At 40.5% G+C, this 20,064-nt stretch overlaps 1 protein-coding gene across 1 annotated transcript; it reads left to right on the top strand.

Annotated features, from left to right (window-relative positions):
- The first annotated feature begins 5,212 nt into the window (after positions 1-5,212).
- Positions 5,213-13,703, top strand: LOC101161007 (solute carrier family 22 member 13-like). Its single transcript, XM_020710934.2, has 10 exons — positions 5,213-5,704; positions 5,777-5,880; positions 6,032-6,186; positions 7,161-7,329; positions 7,420-7,540; positions 8,918-9,012; positions 10,303-10,517; positions 11,517-11,625; positions 12,020-12,226; positions 12,629-13,703. The coding sequence occupies exons 1-10, from the start codon at positions 5,330-5,332 to the stop codon at positions 12,696-12,698; spliced, it is 1,620 nt and encodes a 539-aa protein (XP_020566593.2). The 5' UTR covers positions 5,213-5,329; the 3' UTR covers positions 12,699-13,703.
- Positions 13,704-20,064: the final 6,361 nt, after the last annotated feature.

Raw genomic sequence — 20,064 nt, 5'->3', positions numbered from 1 at the left:
TTTCTTGACTGTTTTGCACTTCCACATCTTTTTCCTGTTTTGGTTTTTCTCCCTTTACCTCAAATTTTAATTTTCAGGTTTTTCATTGGACACCTCAATCTTGTGATTGTTGATGCCAATTATAGCTTTGTTGTTAAATTTATCTATTCGAAATTGTTTTAGTGTTTTAGAGCTTGGTTGATCGGTTTCTTCACACTGAACAAGTTGGATATTTGGAGCAAAATGGACAGATTTCGGAACTTTGCTTTTGTCTGATCTGTTGGAATCAATTCAATTCAATCAATTCAATTTTATTTGTATAGCCCAAATTCACAACAGTCGTCTCGATGGGCTTCGTATAGGTAACAACAGAAATGAGTTTTTCTGGTGCTCTAGCAGTGATCGTGTCATGGATATGTCTTGCTTTTGATCGCCCACTGGACAGGTTTGGATTCTTTAAAGGCACAATTTCAGATTAAAAAAAAAAACACCAGTGGCTTTGATTGTTCTTTTACCCGCATACCCTTACTTCCATTCTGTTTTGGACTCTTTCAGTTTTCCATTGCCCTGAATCAATTCGACCTGTCACCTTGTTATTTGTTATAGATTTCTCAATTTTCTGCTCTGACACAAAAGATAGCTGCGATGCACTAACTCCAGGATTCTTTTTCTCTGGTGGCCAACTTATTTTTAATTTGCCCTTTACATCAGCCACACTTTTATGTCCAGATTTGCTTTTAGTGGATTTAGCAGGGATGGATTCAGCAGAGCAATTTAAGTCATTTTTGATCATTTTGAAAGGGGATCTGGCATCTGGCTCATCTGCTGCCTTGTTTTTGTTGAACCAGCGGTCTTTGTGTGGTGTGTGCCCAAATGCTTCATCATAATTTCCCTTCCTTTTGAAAAGCTGTTGGTAGTGAGAAACACAGTAGAACTCTCCGTGAAGTGATGAATCGTTGTGAATACTGCCAAAAAACAAACAAACAAAAGGTTGTTTATTTGTCTAATCAAGTGCTGGGACTCAAGGATAAGAAATCCTCATTTCATGAAAGTCAATATCAGGTTTGTTGAGCCACTAAACTTAAAATGATTTTATGAATCGGAATTTTTGCTTTGATGTTTAAATGTCTCACCTTAGCTTCTTCTTGCAGTATTTACAGCTGAAACTGTCATGGTGCCTCTGTCAGCCCCGCCCCTCTCTGCTCTGCTCCAGAGGATTCCCAGCTGTTTCCACTCACCTCGTCAGCCCTGCTGTCTTCTTAAGGATATCCACAGCCAGTATTTGTCGCCAGTTTGTTGCTCCTCCATGGTGCTTGTCTGGTCACTCATGGTTATGCCAAGAAGAATATTCCTGTTAAGTAACTTTGCCTTACGTCTCGCTTCCAGGACTCATCATCCCGAGTGCTACCTGGGATTACCTCCGGAACCGCCTGTTCCTTCCACGCTCTCCTTGCCAGCTGTTCATGCCCTCTCAGCCTCCACAGAAGCCCTCCAGCCACGCCTCGTCCTCCCACCTACCTGCAGTCTCGAGCTGAAGACATCACCTCTGGAAGATCACCTACAAGAACAAAATAAACCAAATTACTTACCTTATAACTCTTCTGAGTTCCTTCCGGGTTCCAGCATCTGGGTCTGTCTCGAAGCCTTGAATAACATGACAGAAACACTTGTGGTGAAGCATTAGTTTACTTGCCACCATTTTCTCCATAGGGTAGATGGGTGTCAAACCGGCAGAACACATTTCTTTTGCTGAAGGCTGAAACTATGATTCAAAATTTTAAAATGTAAAATGAATTATTTTGCATCACTTGTCCTTAAAGTATACAGTCATGGCCAAAAGTTTTGAGAATGACACAAATATTAATTTTCACAAAGTTTGCTGCTAAAGTGCTATTCTTTTTTTTTTCAGTTTCTGTGATGTACTGAAATATAATTACAAGCACTTCACTCAAAGGGTTTTATCGACAATTACATGACATTTATGCAAAGAGTCAGTATCTGCAGTGTTGGCCCTTCTTTTCAGGACCTCTGCAATTCGACTGGGCATGTCCTCAATCAACTTCTGGGCCAAATCCTGACTGAAAGCAACCCATTCCTTCATAACCACTTCTAGGAGTTTGTCAGATTTAGTGGGTTCTTGTTTCTCTACCCAGCTCTTGAGGATTGAACACAGGTTCTCAATGGGATTAAGATCTGGGGAGTTTCCAGGCCACGGACCAAAAATGTAAATGTTTTGGTCCCAGAGCAACTTGGTTGTCACTTTTGCCTTATGGCACGGTGCTACATCATGCTGAAAAATGCTTTGATGGTCACCAAACGGTTGTTGGATTGTTGGAAGAAGTTGCTGTTGGAGGGTGCTTTGGTACCAGTCATTGTTAATGGCTGTGTTTTGGGGGAAGGTTGTGAGTGAGCCCACTCCCTTGGATGAGAAGCAACCCTACACATGAATGGTCTCAGGATACTTTTCTGTTAGCATGACAAAGGACTGATGGTAGCACTCACTATTTTTTCAGGCCAAGCCTTTTTCCAGATGCTCCAAAAAATTGGAAAGAGGCTTCATCAGAGAATGTGACTTTGCCCCAGTCCTCAGCAGTCTATTTGCCATACTTTTTGCAGAATATCAATCTGTCCCTGATGTTTTTTGGAGAGAAGTGGCATCTTTGTACACCAGGACATCTTCCAAAAGTCTTGGCCTCACTGCGCGTACAGATATGTTTACACCTGCCTGCTGCCATTCCTGATTAAGCTTTGCACTCGTGGCACTCCGATCCCCTAGCTCAGGGGTCGGGCTCCTTTTTGGCCGAGAGAGCCACGAATACCACATATTTTTAAATATAATTTCGTGAGAGCCATACAATATTGTGCTGCCATTCTTGAGCAAGCTTTGCACTGGTGGCACTCCAATCCCACAGCTGAATCCTCTTTAGGAGATGATCCTGGTGGTTGCTGAACTTTCTTGGTTGCCCTGAAGCCTCGTGAACAAGAATGGAACCTCTTTACTTGAAGTTCTTGATGATCCTATTAATTGTTGATTTAGGTGCAATCTTAGAAGCCACAATATCCTAGCCTGTGAAGCAACTTTTATGCAACGCAATGATGGCTGCACTCATTTCTTTGCAGGTCACCAGGGTTAACAATGGAAGAACAATGATTTCAAGCATCACCCTCCTTTTAACAAGTAACGTCTGCCATTCTAACCCAGTCAGCCTGACAAAAGGATCTCCAGCCTTGTGCTCGTCAACATTCTCACCTGAGTTAGCAAGACGGCTACTGAAATGATATCTGCAGGTCCTTTGATGACAGCAATGAAATGCAGTGGAATTTTTTTTTGGGATTAAGTTAATTATCATGGCAAAGAAGGACTATGCAATTCGTCTGTTCACTCTTCATAACATTCTGGAGTATATGCAAATTGCTATTATGAAAACTTAAGCTGCAACTTTTCCAATTTCCAATACGTATGTAATTCTCAAACCTTTTGGCTACAACTGTACATGTGCGTGACAAAAACTCAATGGTACACCAAAAACTTAGTTGATATGCAGTGCACAAAATATTACTACAAAATATCTAGTACGGCATTTTTTTTACAACAAAAAGTTATTTGTTTTTGTAAAACATTCAATTCGAAATAAGTTAGTTCCAACCCTGCTATACAGTAGCATCCGCACATTCAGTTATCAAGATGCTCCAAATGTGTGTTATCGTCTGACTTAGTCAGTTGTATTATTCAAATTACAGCAGTTGTAGGAAAATCTGTTCGTCTTGCAGTTTCCTTAACGTGTTCAAGCATCGAGGAAGAGATGACCAGAATTCAGAAGAGTAAAGATTTAAAAAGTTTTATTCCCTGACAGAATTTTATAAAACAAAGTTTAACAGATATCCATAAAACTCCGGAGTCTGCAATGCACACAGCTTACATGTGTCTGACTTGCGGACAGTTCAGGAAGAGAAGACAAAAGACTGCTTCTCAAAGAAAGATTTTTATCCTGTGCTCCGCTGAACTGATCTCCCTGGGTGCATGGAGTTGTCGACAGCTGGACCCACTTCCTTCGGTCCATATTTGGAGTTGACCACACTGTCGCTTCTTCTTCAACGGTAAAATGTTTTCCTATCTGTCCATGACAAATCTGCTAAGGACAACAGAACCCCAAAGCAATTACCGGAGCAAAGGTTAACTTCTTCCTGCGCATGGGAATGTCTGCACGGCTCTGCTCTCATGGTTTGAGTCTCAGGAAAAGGTCAAAGCAGTAAACTTTTGTCAGAGGTCACGAGTAAATGGAAGAACGCATGTAAGCCTGGACCTTAACACTTCCAATGCAATAAAAATTAAAACAGCATGCATACATTTCTTCACAGTGAATGCAGTTTATTTTTCTTAGACAGAGGCAAGGCTGTAGAGGTCTTGTTTGCATGCTGTACTTTATATTGAACCACTTTTCTTTGCTACTTCGAGGCTGGAATACTGTAACTCTTTGCTAGCAGCGTGACCTAAAAGTTCTTTAAAAAGTCTTCAGCTTGTTCAAAATGTAGCAGCAAGATTGTTAGCAGGAGAGAACACAAGTTTAAATTCTCCTGTTAACCTGTAAGGCCTTAAATGGTGTGACCCCATCATATATTAACCCTTGTGCTATCCTTGGCACTTAACCATTGGGAGTTGGGTCATCTAGACCCACTAGACAGTGCGCTGAACCTTTTTTCTTCAATGATTGCTGAACCTCACTGGTGTCCATGGATTACTTGAAATATTTCCATCTTTATCCACCTTTGTCATGGTAGGGAGAAGAAGTCAATGTAAGGGTGGGGTCATCTAAGATAGCACAAGGGTTGAAGATCTCATAATGTCCTACCAACCAAACAGAACACTTTGCTCACAAAATGCAGGACTGCTTGTGGTTCCCAGAACTTCTAAAAGTACACCAAGCCCCTGTCTTATGGAATAAGCTCCCAGCTCATGTAAGAGAGGCCAACAGAGTTTCTACATTCAAAGTTAGGCTTAAAACATTCCTCTTTGGACAGGCTTATTATCAGGCTAACTAGTAATCAAAGAATATTTAACTAATTGCTCCTCTACCTAACCTACTGTAATGAAGTTTGGGGGAATAATTACAATTTTCAGTATTTCCATTATGCATATTTCTTAGCAGTGTTATTAGAATAAAAAAAAAGTTATCCTCATGTTACTCAATGAATAGTCCAAGAAGGGCAGGTTATAAAAGTTAAAAAGGTATTTATTGAAGTGCTTTGTCCTCCCTCCTCAGGTTCACTGCTGAGGGCTTAAACATTAATGGCTTTGTTTTAAAAGTCACTCACCAGCAGCATCTCTGAAACAGAAACCTGCATCCTCACCATGACTGACTTCGGGGAGATTCTGCAGAGTGTTGGAGAGTTCGGACTCTTTCAGAAAACCATTTTGTTTGCACTTTGCTTCCCGAGTCTTTTTCTAAATTTTCACTTCGCCAGTCTGATTTTTGTTGAGTCAGACCCGGAGCGACACTGTAACACCGACTGGATCCTTAAGTCTGCCCCAAACCTGACTACAGAGGAGCAGCTGAACTTGACTCTGCCCCGCCGGGAGGATGGCAGCTTCAGCAGGTGTAGGATGTTTGTTCCAGTGGACTGGGACATCCAGACCATCTGGGAGTACGGACTCAACGACACCACAGTGTGCACCAACGGATGGGTTTACAGCAATATGAAGTACGAGTCCACCATAGTCACTGATGTAAGTGAAATAGCAAGCAATAAACTGAAGTGTCTCTCCTTTACTAAGTTTTAGATCATTGTTTGTCCTCAGTTTGATCTAGTCTGTGACCAGGCTTTTTTGAAAGAAGTGGCACAGGCTGTGTTCATTGCAGGAAGCCTGGCTGGATGTCTTCTACTTGGACCATTTGCTGAATCGTAAGTGTTCAAGAAATACGCTTTTATTCGAAATTGAAGAATTAAAAACATTAGAATTTTAGTTTATACTGTACTGTATATGCAAAGATTTCATTAAAATGTGTTCATTGGGAAAGGATTATTCACGATTTGAGAATGTCGTCTTTTCCAGGTTCGGTCGGAAGCGTGCCACTCAGATCCCAGTTTTTCTGATGCTCATATTTAGTGTAACGACTGGCCTCTGTCCCAACCTGTACCTGTACCTGTTGTCTCAGTTCATAGTGGGGATTGGCTATGGAGGATATCGACTTAACAGTGTTATTCTGGGTATGCTTTACCTCTTCATCCTTCACTTTAAAGAATGACATCCAAACTGACTCATTTATCACTTTAAAAAAAATATAAGGCAATATCAGACTTTTTCTTTGGTAGCTCCTAAATTATTTTTCTGCTGAACCAAAAAACTTGTAAACCATTTCTTGAGTGTTATTAAAAATCCACATGTGGTAAGATTGCCAAACAAAACACAAATTGCTGAACGCTTGAAACTGATTTAGGTGCAATGAAACACGATGCTTGAGTTTAACCCAGGCGGTGGAGCAGGTCGTCCAACGACCGAAGGGTTGGCGGATTGATCCCTGCTCTCCCCAGCTAGCTGTTGCCCCCCCCCCCCCGAGCACGGCTAGTCTGCAGCTCACCGCTCCCCTCAGGGGATGGCTCAAAATGCGGAGAAGAATTTGCACATTATGGGATAAAAAAGTATCACTTATTATTCTTATTCCTATTCTTCTTCTTATTATTATTATTATTATTGTTATTATTATCATTTTAGCTCAGCCCCTATTCTTTTACAATGTTTCACCTTTTCCCTGCCTTGTTTTTAAAAAATCTTCACAGAATAAGGCAGTGAAATCTTCCTTTGGATGTAATCCCAACATTCAACAGTGCAATCTGCACATTGTCTAAACTCAGATCATCTTTGAAACTATGCAGCGTTGTCTGAAATATTCTAAAAGCAGGTTAGAGAAAAGTTACCTCACGTTTAAATAAAATAGTTCATTTAAAGGAGGCTGATTTCCTGTAGTTATTGCAAATAATAACAGTTTGCCCTTAAATTAAAATGCAATTATTTTCATCAACAAGAAGAAAATGAATTTGAGTAAATCATAAAACAAACTGAATTGAATTAGTCTAATCTTTTTTTTAAAGTATTTTTTGCATTTATAAGGCTTCATTGTGTCAGTTTTGATAGTTGACTTCTTGCCCTGATTTTGATGTTCATGTCCACTCCATGTTTGCAGTTACAGAGTGGATCGGTCCATCCCGGCGGTCATGGGGAGCTTGTGCCACCCAGTTGTTCGGTGCATTGGGGCAGTCCGTCCTTGCAGGCCTCATATACTACATCAGGAACTGGAGAATGGCTCAGTTCATCATAGGGACTTCATTCACTGTGGTCTCTGTTTACATATGGTGTGCATTCAGGGTTTTTTTCACTGTTACAAAAAGTTCTGCTTTGGTCAGTACAAGCAGTGACAAGAGTGATTGACCAGTTCTGGACAGGTTCATTCCAGAGTCAGCCAGGTGCTTGCTGGGAAGAGGACGCATAGATGAAGCCAAGCTGCTCATTACCAAAGTGGCAGCCATCAACAAACGCACTATTTCAGACTCCATCCTGGAAAAGGTACCCTTTCAGAATTGTTTTTACTCCATGCAAAGTCAAAATGACAAACACAACATAAATAACATCAGTAGTTGTAATTTCATTAAATAATGATAGATTTTAAAGACCCACTCCGATAAATGTTGTAGTTCTTGTGGCATTTATCTCATGATTGAGGACAAATGCAAATTGCATTTCTGGCTATTTCTTTATTCAGATCGCTGTAAATCAGGAACAGACGAAACAAATGCCGTTTGAGAAAGATCTTAATTGCTACGTGGAAAAGCTTCAATGAGGATATACCTTAGTAATTCAATTTATTTGTGATACGTACAAAAAAATGCATGAAGTGAGCGACCTTAGGAGCATTTCAGGCAGACTACTCTAGCAGTGTTTTACTCGGTTACTCCCTTAGGGTGGTTCAGTTAGTCAACTCACCTGTTCAGCGTCTTCTTTAAGTCCATGTGTGCAGTTGTTCGTTCTCTTCCTTTACCCCAAGCGCTGCTTTCATCGCCTCACCCTCCTCCCCGGCTTCCACCTGTGAGGTCCGTTAGGGTAGTTATTACCCAAAAGTTTTATGGAAATCTTGTGTCATGGAAATGTACAGAGCCTTATGCCAAACTAAAAGAATGTGAAAATAAATATTCTTATACTACTTGAGTTGTCTGACTGAAATATTCCAAAGTTATTCAGCAGTTAGGCTCTGGACAGGCAATGTTTTTATTCTGGTAGGAAAAGCCCGGACCATAAATGGATAAACCCCAGAGCCAAGACGCTGATGGTGGTTGAGGGCCAGGTGGAGAATGCCGGCAAAACCGTCTAAAATGTATAGAGATAAACGGTCATAAATTTAAAAGCAGAAGTATGATTGTGATTGGCTGAAAGAAAGGTGGGGAATTTAGCTATTTGTTTAGAGTGAAGGCTCAGTTGATGAGTGGTGTGTGGAGTGAGTGATGCAAGAACCCATCTTACCTGGAACGGAGGTAGATATTGCTTATTGAAATTGCACCAAAGCTTGACAGGTGGAGCACATGCTCCCTGCTCTTTTCCATTCTGATGCATCTACTTGTAAACCCGCTCACAACTCAGAGGCAAATTTTAAACGAATTTCTTCCACTATAACAACGCAGGTTTTTTCATTATGGCTAAAAACTGCATAATAGTATTTAAAAGACCATTGGGCACACTTTACAATAGATCAAAAGATAATCGGAGTGGGACTTTAAGAAAGGTTTTCACGTGACAGATCAGTAACAAAATCGGTTAACCTTACATTGCTTCATCTTCTAGACTGCATAGTGTTAGAAAAGATGATTCTATTTTTGAGGAAACTAAATTGTTTATGGCTATGAGGAGTAAAAGTTAGCGTGATGTTGTGTTCACCCCTGTGCATTCCAGATTGTTATGAAAGAAGCTGAGACAAAGGGAGGCATAATAGTTCTTTTCCAATCCCCTGTTCTTCGGAAGTATTTCCTTACCATAATGATGGCATGGTAAGTGATATTTCACCATGCACACACCAGCTGCACCAATGGCTGCGTTTGCATGGACAAAAGTAATCGGAATAAACGCCTGTTCGGAAGAAAAATGCGTCATGTAAACACGCCGTTCGGAATGGTCTGCCCCGATCAGACTCGTTCGGATCAAATTTCTTTCTGATCGAGATAGGTGGGTTATGCCGATGGTTGATCCGATTGTTGCGCATGTAAACGATTCATTCCGATCGTGTGTCACTACTGCTCTGTTTTAACGTCATGCATAGATGGTGTTTCGCTCCAGCGAAGGCTTTGGAGCTCGAACAGGAACGACCGGCTGCGAAGCGCCGTTCCGCCCTCGCCCCCCTGGCTCTTCGCCTCTCTTACACCCCTCCCGGGGGGGGGGGGGGGGGGGGGGGGGGGACGTCTGCGCCCGACACCCGAGCCCTGCGTCCGGGCTTGGCTGCCGGTGGACCGAGCGAACCGTGTCTTTGAGCAGAGCAGCCAGATTAATAACTCTGTGTTTCAGGGGAGGGGAGGATGCTTGGTTACGTGTGCGTTTTGTTGTTTGGAAACTTTGGACTGCTATCCGACCCGCCGCTCTGGGTTAGCGGCCGCCGGGCTCAGGAGAACATTGTCTCCGACCTCGGACTTAGCTCACACAGCTGCTTTGGGGCGGTGTGTGTGAGCTTTTCAAAGCAGAAAAGACGCTCAGTCTTTAGAAACCGCTCAAACAATCACGTGGATTTGTTTTTCCAGTCGTGTCCCGACAAAATAAAGACTGATGTTATTCCCACATAAAGTTGCAGATTGCAGCATTTCCCGCATGGATTTTATGTTCATTAAAGAAGGCTAATGTTGTTAGCGCGTGTTAGCCTTCTCTTCTTCCAGCTTCGTTCTGCCACAAAAAAAGCACTGACCACACGGATTGAAAATAAAATGATGAGCGAACAGGCGCTTCATAATATTCATAACATTAATAAAAGCACGTTTAGAAGATCATCTCGTATATTACCGAGATGCCGTATAAGCGTGGCAACTCTGTTTGTTTACAACAGGACTCATTTCCTCTTCCGGTATTTTCGACACTACTGCACATGCCCAAATGATTCATTCCGACCGCAAGTGTGGCCATGTGAACGTTCGTTCTAATCGGAAAAGGTCTTTCCCGAGCCCATGTACACGGTTGAATTTTGATCCGACCATTGGTCCGATCAAGATATTTTGCACATGTAACCGCAGCTAATGAGACAAAGAGACGAGCCAAGCTTAAGGGGCAATTGTCAGCTTTTGTCCGTTTTCCCACAGGTTCTCGCTGAATCTCACTTACTACTGCCTTTCCTTCAACGTGGGAAACTTTGGTTTGGACATTTTCCTGACTCAGGCCATGTTTGGCCTGACTGAACTGCCGGCTAATATTCTGTGTATTTGGCTGCTGGAGTTGGTGGGGAGGAAGGTTTCCATGATGTCCACAATGTTGATCGGAGGATTCCTGTGCTTTTTAATTCTTGCCGTCCCTCAAGGTAACACCCGTCAGATTGCCTCAACCTCCGTCCAGCATATGAAAAATGGTTTTACGCCATTCCTAATGCATTTCAGTTAAAGGCTGGAGATCGTTTTGTCAGGCTGATTGGGTTAGAATGGCAGACGTGACATGTTAAAAAGGAGGGTGATGCTTGAAATCATTCTTCTTCCATTGTTCCTGGTGACCTGCAAAGAAATGAGTGCAGCCATCATTGCGTTGCATAAAAATTGCTTCACAGGCTCGGATATTGTGGCTACTAAGATTGCACCTAAATCAACAATTAATAGCATCATCAAGAACTTCAAAGAAAGATGTTCCATTCGTGTTCAGAAAGCTTCAGGGCATCCAAGAAAGTTCAGCAAGTACCAGAATCATATCCTAAAGAGGATTCAGCAAGGGGATCGGAGTGCCACCAGTCCAAAGCTTGCCTAGGAATGGCAGCAGGCAGCTGTGAGGCGAAGCCTTTTGGGAGATGGCCTGGTGAAAAGAAGGGCAGCAAAGAAGCCACTTCCCTCCAAATTAACATCAGGGACAGATTGACATTCTGCAAAAAGTATGGCAAATAGACTGCTGAGGACTGGGGCAAAGTCATATTCTCTGATGAAGCCTCTTTCCAATTGTTTGAGGCAGCTGGAAAAAGGCTTGTCTGGAGAAAAAAAGGTGAGCGCTACTATCAATCCTGTGTCATGCCAACAGTAAAGCCTCCTGAGACCATTCATGTGTGGGGTTGCTTCTCATCCAAGGAAGTGGGCTCACTCACAATTTTTTTTTATACTGACATCACATCATAAAACCTAGAGCACATTGCTAGCAGAAAAATGGTAATTATTTAAACCCAACTTTATTGAATTACAAGACAGTTGTTCCCTAAAATGTTTGATCAAATACAAAATTAAAGCAGGTTCATGAAAAACAGTTGGAGTGCATGGACCCCATAGCCAAAGCTTTGCAGCACCACAGTTTTTTTTTACTCTGTTTGTTGGTTTGTTTGTTTCAGATAATGCCATTGCTGTGACCTCATTGGCAATTGCTGGGAGAATTTTTATCAGCTGGGCTGATTCAGTTTGTTGTCTGTATGTTCAGGAGCTGTTTCCAACATCGTTTCGGTAAGTGTGAAAAAGAAAACAAAACCTCCTTTGTTTGTTGAGTTACACTTAAACACTTAAAAGCCCACTTCCATGAAAATATTTTTTTTATGGCTGGATAGCTCCCATTTTGCCCAACATTTTTGTTGCACCCGTAATGTTTAGGTGGAGGGACGAGGGGCTGCCGCTCTGCAGAAACTATCCTAAAAAACAACTGAGATCATTTTAACTTTGTCTAAAAATGGCATTTACATAATTAAAAGACCACTGGGAACACTTTTAAAATAGATCAAAAGTTGATTGGAGTGGGACTTTAAGAGTATTAACTCTAGCTATTCAAAGGAGATATTAATAATAATAGTAAAAGCTGCATAAATAATCATTAATCATGGAGATACATTTATTTTTGTTTCAGGCAAACAGCTTCTGGTTTGGGCTCAATTGCAAGTAGAGTTGGGGGGTTACTGTCACCCCTGCTCAACATGTTGGCTGTGTACCACTGGTCCATACCCATCGTGGTCTACAGCAGCCTCACAGTGGTCAGTGGAGCTCTGAGCTACCTGCTTCCTGAAACCAGAAAAAGGGAACTCCCAGATTCTACTGACGAGGCGGAAAGAAAACTGTAAGTAAACAGTTTGTGGGTGACAGCTCTGTAGAAAAACCAGGGTCGAGACGACCAGTCGAATGTTCATGCAAATGAAGAAATGCTTTTTATTGCTGAAAAGCATTATTTTTACCCATATTTTGGAAAAAATGCTAAAAATGCTAAAGATGCCTATAAAATGTATTATTTTAACTCTGATCTAATTGTGTTTGTGTAGGACATACATTTATATTTAATACAATTACTATTTATACATCTAGATATACTGCACAATTATAAATATTCACAAATGATAAGAAGAAGAAAAAATTTAGAAGTTGGTTTTAGGATTGGTGGTTCAAAAAGCTTTATCCAAATGTTTTTTTTGTAAATTTGTTTTTTTTTGCTTAATGTCCACAATCTCTCTTTTCTTTTTCACAGAAAGTATACTACCTCGAGAAACCAGCCTGAGTCCAACAAACCTGCACTAAACAAAACAACCAAACTGTAGTTTGGGTAGTTATTGTTTTACTTTTCATCAGTTGGTTTTCTCCTCACTTTTCTGTGGCAACAGCAGCCGACATTTATTCATGTGTGCAATTACCTGGCTGACTAACAGATTATTGTAACCTGGATCCACAGTGATGGTAGCGGTTAATTAGGTTTATATTCAGTTAAATTCACAGATTCTTCTTTGGGAAGAAAGTTTACAAAATTTGCAGCACAGAAGGTGAATGAATATTAAATATTTGTTAGGGTATTGTATGGGCTCGACCTATATAGGGCAGGCCATGCCAAGCAATATTCCAAATGTCAGTTTATGTTAAGAAAATAAAAGTAACATTTCAAAAAATGTACGATTACTCACCAAATGTAGAATAATAGGAGAATCTATGGTTTAGCTCGAAAAGGTTTTTCTCTGAAACTGTTTTTTAGTGTCTTGTCTTGTTCATGTTTCGTTTTTTTCTGTGTGCCATGAACACACCAGGTTTGATTTTGTATTTACATTAGCACCTACTAAAGTATGATTATCCCTCCTGTCTCTTCACCTTTCTATTTTCTCCATGTCATGTTTTAAATTTTAAAAGTACAAATTCTGCTGTGTTAGCCTTTTTGTCCTCTTTCAGTCTTTTAAAATAACTAATATAGAAAATTTCTTTCCATGAAAATGAAACATTCTCAAGTAAAATGTTAATACCGGAGTGTCTCCAGAGTTAGAGAGGACCAGATCCAGAACCAGATCCACAAGATCCAGATCCTGAGATCCACTGACTGACAGAGCATCTGATGGCCTAAGAAAACCTGTGAAAAAAAGAGTTTCTATGGAACAATCTGATTACACCTCCAGTTACCTATGTTGGGTTTTAATCAAAGATGTTGTTGCATGAAATGAAACAACGCATTTTACTCTTTATATATCAGTTAATTTAAATTTCTTTTGTTTAAGCATTAACTATTGCTGCAACTTAACTCTGCTGGTTACTCTTACACACTAAAGTACATGTGAATCCTCTAACCTTTAAAGTCTCTGTGGTGCTTTTGTGACTGAATTTATGACCCTTTAATGTCCTCCAATCACAGAGGCAAACTTTTAAACCCTTAAAAAAAGTACAGTGAATATGTGATGTAAGGATGGTGGCTGTCATCTCATTTCATACCTTGGTCCGGTTTAAAACTCAATTCTGATTGGCTGCTGGGTGTGGATTAAAACCTGATAACGGTGAAAAAAGAAGTTCCGGTCACCTATTTTAAATGTTTTGTATCACTGCGCCGGCTTCTTTAAAACAACCTTTTGCTTCATCATTTGGACAAAAACAAGCAGGTGAACTTTCTCTCTGAACTGATGCTTTATTCAACCCATCGGGACGATCAGCATATATATATCGCCGAATCTTGACTGCAGCGGTGGTGCTGCGCGACGCGGACTATAGTCCGCTTTTTGTGAGAATAGCGATCCAAATCGAAAAAAAAACAAGAATTAAGGACTAAAAACTGGTTAATATGTATTGCTTTTGTAAGTGACCATGGTATAAGCGGTCTAATGGCCCTTCGAAGTGTGCTTTATTACTTTTTAAACGCACTTCGCGGATGGTTCAGGCTTCCACGGCGTGCGTTAAAAAGTAATAACCGAACACTTAGTCGGCCATTAACCCTTACATGTCAGCACTTAGTTTTATCAACTCATTCAGACCTGAGGTGAGTTCATGGACCATAAAAACAATGGACAGCTCAATCCCTCCCTTCTCATGTTCCCTAAGAGGAAGTACCCATGCTTCTTGATACGGGGGGCACCATGTTGAAACCAGTTGACTGTGAATAGAATAGGTCTTTAATAATCCCTATTCCCAAATGGCCATCTGCTCACACTCATAAAACACATACACACATTAAAAACAATAAAAATAGTAAAAATAGCAATAGACTAAAAAGATGAATAGATAAAAAGTAAATAGATAAACAATTACAAAATCAGTGGGTAAAAAAATGAAATAGAAAATAAATAAAAATGACAAGAAATAACTTTTAAGATACCCTGCCAGAGAGTTGTATTGCCTGATGGCACGAGGAACAAAAGATTTCTTCAGTCTTTCTGTGGAGCAGCGCTGGGACAGCAGTCTGTTGTTGAATGTGCTCCTTCTGCTGGTGAAGGCCTCATGTAGGGGATGTGAGGGATTCCTCATGATGGCCCTGAACCTGGTCAGAGTTTTCTGCTTTGCCACTTCCTCCACAAGATCCACCTTCAGTCCCACCACAGAGCTCACCCTCTTGATGATCTTGTTGAGCCTGGAGATGTTCTTCTTGATGGTATTGCACCAGCACACAGCAGCATAGAGGAGAGCACTCTCCACCACTGATTGATAAAACGTGGAGCAGTTTTGTGCAGATGTTAAATGACTAAGTGATTGGTCATAGTCGCTCGGAGTCATCGTATCAATGGCAACTACTGTCGCCATTGCCATAGATAGAATGACTCAGAGCGACTCGGACCAATAGCTGTCGACTAGTTTTAAGATGGCGCCGCCCGTATCAGGAAGCAATGGTGAGGGATTTCCTCATTTAACGGGGGCCGGAGGTATGGCATTTTCTATGGGTAACGTAACAGCTCGATTCGTCTATTGTTTTTACAGTCTTTGGGTGAGTTTGGATCTCTTTGTATCATCTGAATTAAAATCAAACTTTATGATCTTGTTATATTAAGTTATCCCTTCTACTTCACATTAAATCAGATTTAAAAAATTAAATTCTAATTTCTTTTACTCTGTGAATCTTGAACCAACCCACATTTCTGTTCTCAGTAATGGAAAAACCTGATGTGCAGAAACACCAGAAGGCTCAATTTGTTGTTAAAAGAAGTCATGAAAACCTGTTTTTCGTGTCATCCTTGTCTTCCTCCAGTTTAAACTTCTTAAGACCCGAGCTCTTTTATGATAAGTCCTTTTTATTTCATAGTTTCAGGGCCCCAGATAAGCAGAATTAAATACTGTGTTAATGTATCCCAAAATGTGATGTCCTCGCGTGTGGACGCCAGGTCTTAATAAGTTAAAGTGGAACATAGAGTTTCACTTTTTACTTTTATTAGACCAGTGCTATTTTTTAAATATTTGAAAATAACTTTAAATATTCCTGAAGAAGAAAAAAACATCAACCCAAATTTTTTAATTCTTGAAATTGTATTTTTACATTTGTTAATACATTTGGGAAAAACAATTTTCACATCGATACTTCACAGTTTGTATAATGAATATTTAATCACTTTAGTTTTGCTACTAAAATTTAATTGTTGATTATAAAAATTAAGTCGGAAATTCGTATACATTTTTTCTTTTAAAAGAGGAGATTTAGAAGGAAAAAAAAGCATCTCATACAAACACACTTATCCCAGTAAATCATCTATCCAGCTGCTGCTCTCTGATTTTTGCTCAGCAGTACTGTTTTCTGACACCATCAGAGTGTCTACATTCACACCGCTTGGCTCTGCCACCGACAGCAGTGGTACTGGTGCTGTAAACATGCCATCTCCAAACAGATCTATCGGGGCCGAGGGAGCAGCAGTAGAAGCTGCATCAGCCACGAGCAAATTCCCCTGTGAGTTAAAAGGAGCTGGAGTGCTCAGCAACTGTGGAAATGCATCTGCACTGCCTGAGCTGTCTGAAACGCCAAAGATGTCATCAGTAAAATAACTGGTGGGAGCTTTAGTTTGATCATCTGCATTAACAAGAGGCAGAGAGAACAGGTCATTCTGCCTAAATGTGTCAAAATCAGCACTTTGTTCACTCACTGGGTTGACGGACCAGAAAGGATCTGAACTGTCGTTTTGCTTGAGAGGTGCTGAGTCACTGGCAGCTGGCACAACCTCTGACGGAAAGTCAAACAGACTCAATTCTTTCATTGCAGCAGCTGTCGGTACAGCTGTGTCAGTGAGGGAAGATGAAAAAAGAGTTGGGGTGTCTAACAAATCAGAACTGTTACAGGGACCCAGAAGCTCCTGGTGGTCAGCCTGTATTTTATCTTGTTTATTAGACTGCATATTTGGCTTTGGAGAAGATTCTTCTGCATTTATTTGATTGGGCACATTACCAAAGAGGGCCGAACTGGTATCTTTGTCAAAAATATAATCAGTGAATGGATCATTTATCAAGATGTCAGGATGACTTTTGAGAGGAACTCCAGGATCATCTGTAGAAAGGCCTGAAGTCTTGATGCCTTGTAAATCTGACTCTTCACCTGTAGAATTTTCCTCTTCACCTGTTTGATTATCATTTTGTTCAGTTAAAGGCATTTGAGGTACACTAGATGGTTCATCAAACAGATCAAAATTGCTGTGCTCAGAAAATTGTGACTGGTTAAGGTTTGAAAGATCTGGTTCAGAGAGATGTTTCACAGTAGGGTTGAGAGAATCCCTCTCACAAGGATGTGCCTCAGAAGGGTTTGATTGATCTTTTTTAGAAGGATGAGGTTCAGTAAGCTCTGAAAGATCTGTTTCAGATAATTGTGCCTCAGTAAGGTTTAAAGGATCTTTCTCAGAAGAATGTGCCTCAGTATGTCTTGAAGGATCTGGTCCAGATGGACTGGCATCAGTAAGTCTTGAAGAACCTGGTTTAGAAGGAATGGCATTCATAAGGTTTGAAGGATCTAGTTCAGAAAGATGTGCCTCAGTAAGGCTTAAATTGTCTTTCCCAGAAGGATGTGCCTCAGCAAGTCTTAGATGATCTTTTTCCGTAGGATCTGCCTCAGTAAGTCTGGAAGGAAATTTCCTAGAAGGATAGGCCTCTGTCTGGTTAAAAGGATCTGGTTCAGAATGGCTGGAGTCAGTAAGGTTTGAAGGATTTGGTTCAGAAAGATGTACTTCAGTAAGGTTTGGAGAATCTAGTTCTGAAGGATTGGCCTCAGTGAGGTTTGATGTATCTTGTTTAGAAAGATGGGCCTCCATAAATCTCTGGGGATCTGGTTCAGAAGGATGGCCCTTGGTAATTCTTGAAGGATCTTGTCTAGAAAGATGTATCTCAGTAAGGTTCGAAGAATCTGGTTTAGAAAGATGTGTCTCACTAAGGCTTGAATCGTCTTTTACAGGAGGACGTGACTCATTAAGGCCTGAAGAATTTGATTCAGAAGGATGTATCTCAGTAAAGTTTGCAAGATCTGGTATAGAAGGATGTGCCTTAGCAACCCTCAAATGATCTGGTTTAGAAGGGTGTGTAATAGTAAGGTGTCTTGGATATGGTTCCACAGATGCAATTTTGGAAACATCTTTCTGAATTTGCTCGTCTTTTGTCCCATCATTTTCCTTCTCTGCTTTTTTTGTCGCAGTATTCGGTTTGGCTCGTGCTTTGTCTTGTGAGGCCACTTTCGTGGTATCTGAGGATGAGTGAAACAGTTTTCCAAAGAGTCCACTGCTTTGTTTGACATCAGGTTTCTTGGTGTCCTTGGGCTCAACCTTGGAGGGTTTGTCATTTCCACTTGATGTGAAAAGCTTTGACAAAGGACTCTTTCCTTTGGACAAGGATCCCAGTTTAGTTCTTGAATTTGTTCTTGGCAAAGGCTTCTTCTGATCAATGCTGTTTGGTTCATCTTGGGTTGAATCACTTGTTTGTTGCTGGTTTTCATTCTTCTCATAGCTGATCGCTTCTCTGCCCTGACTCCTTGCAGAGTTTTGTGCAGGGTTAAAATCTTCTGATCTTTGTGTACCGGCTGGTTTTGCTGATGCTTCTGTTTCTGGTGGTTCTATTTGGCTTGTAATGCCTTGAGCTGAACAGATGTTTGGGGAGTTGAGTGAAGGCTCAGCCTCTTCTGTTGGTCCAGTCAGGGTTGTATTGCCTATTCGTGGAATTTCTTGACTGTTCTGCACTTCCACCTCTTTCTCCTGTTTTGTTTTTTCCCCCTTTACCTCATAGTTTTTGTTTTCAGGTTTTTCATTGGACACCTCAATCTTGTGATTGTTGATGCCAATTTTAGCTTTGTTGTCAGATTTATCTATTTTATCCGACTCATGTGGGATTGTTTTAGAGTTACCTTCTGAGGTTGGTTGATTAGTTTCTTCACACTGAACAACTTCGATATTTGGAGCAAAATGGACAGATTTCCGAACTTTGCCTTTGTCTGATCCGTTGGATGTTGACGTCTTGCTTGGTTTTGGGTTTGGTGACACTTTTTTTTGATCCTTGGTTTGGTTAACAACAGAAATGAGTTTTTCTGGTGCTCTGGCAGTGATCGTGTCATGGATATGTCTTGCCTTTGATGTCCCACTGGACTGGTTTGGTTTCTTTAAAGGCACAATTTCAGATGAAACAAACCCCTGAGACTTCGATTGTTCTTTCACCCGCATATCCCTCACTTCCATTCTGTTTTGGACTCTTTCAGTTTTCCATTGCCCTGAGTCAATTCGACCTGTCGCCTTGTTGTCTTTTTCAGATTTCTCAATTTTCTGCTCTGAAACAAAAGATCGCTGTGATGCACTAACTCCAGGATTCTTTTTCTCTGGTGGCCAACTTATTTTTAATTTGCCCTTTACATCAGCCACACTTTTATGTCCAGATTTGCTTTCAGTGGATTTAGCAGGGATGGATTCAGCAGAGCAATTTAAGTAATTTTTGATCATTTTGAAAGGGGATCTGGCATCTGGCTCATCTGCTGCCTTGTTTTTGTTGAACCAGCGGTCTTTGTGTGGTGTGTGCCCAAATGCTTCATCATAATTTCCCTTCCTTTTGAAAAGCTGTTGGTAGTGAGAAACACAGTAGAACTCTCCGTGAAGTGATGAATAGTTGTGAATACTGCCAAAAAACAAACAAACAAAAAAAGGTTGTTTATTTGTCTAATCAAGTGCTGGGACTCAAGGATAAGAAATCCTCACTACATGAAAGTCGATATCAGCCTCGTTGAGCCACTAAATTTTAAATTATTTTATGAATCAGAATTTTTGCTTTGATGTTTAAATGTCTTACCTTAGCTTCTTCTTGCAGTATTTACAGCTGAAACACTTGTGGTGAAGCGTTAGTTTACTTGCCACCATTTTCTCCATAGGGTAGACGGGTGTCAAACAGGCAGAACACATTTCCTTTGTTGGAGGCTGAAACTATGATAAAAAATAATAACAATTTTTATATTTTTGAAATGTAAAATTAATTATTTTGCATCACTTGTCCTTAAAGGTATACATACCTATAATTTAGCTTGAATGAAATGTACATATGTTCATATGTACGTATAGTAAAATACAGTTTAAACAATCAAAAATACTATCTAAATCAGGGGTCTGCAACCTTTAATGCCAAACAAGCCGTTTGGTTCAGTTATTTACTGACTAAAATTCAGCGAAAGTCACTAAACCTTAATTTATTGTTTAGAAAGATACACTTTATTTATGCTTTTGTTAAGATCAA

This window comes from Oryzias latipes, chromosome 17 (assembly GCF_002234675.1).
Source record: "Oryzias latipes chromosome 17, ASM223467v1".
Classification (NCBI taxonomy): Eukaryota; Metazoa; Chordata; class Actinopteri; order Beloniformes; family Adrianichthyidae; genus Oryzias; species Oryzias latipes.
Note: the sequence above shows the minus strand (reverse complement) of the source record. Positions and strands in the feature narration are given on the sequence as shown.

Excerpts from the sequence above, each read along its gene's own strand:
- LOC101161007 (XM_020710934.2), top strand. The coding sequence starts at position 5,330 with ATGACTGACTTCGGGGAGATTCTGCAGAGTGTTGGAGAGTTCGGACTC. Across the intron at positions 5,705-5,776 it reads AGTCCACCATAGTCACTGAT|TTTGATCTAGTCTGTGACCA; the intron begins GTAAGTGAAATA and ends GTTTGTCCTCAG. Across the intron at positions 7,330-7,419 it reads GTGGTCTCTGTTTACATATG|GTTCATTCCAGAGTCAGCCA; the intron begins GTGTGCATTCAG and ends AGTTCTGGACAG.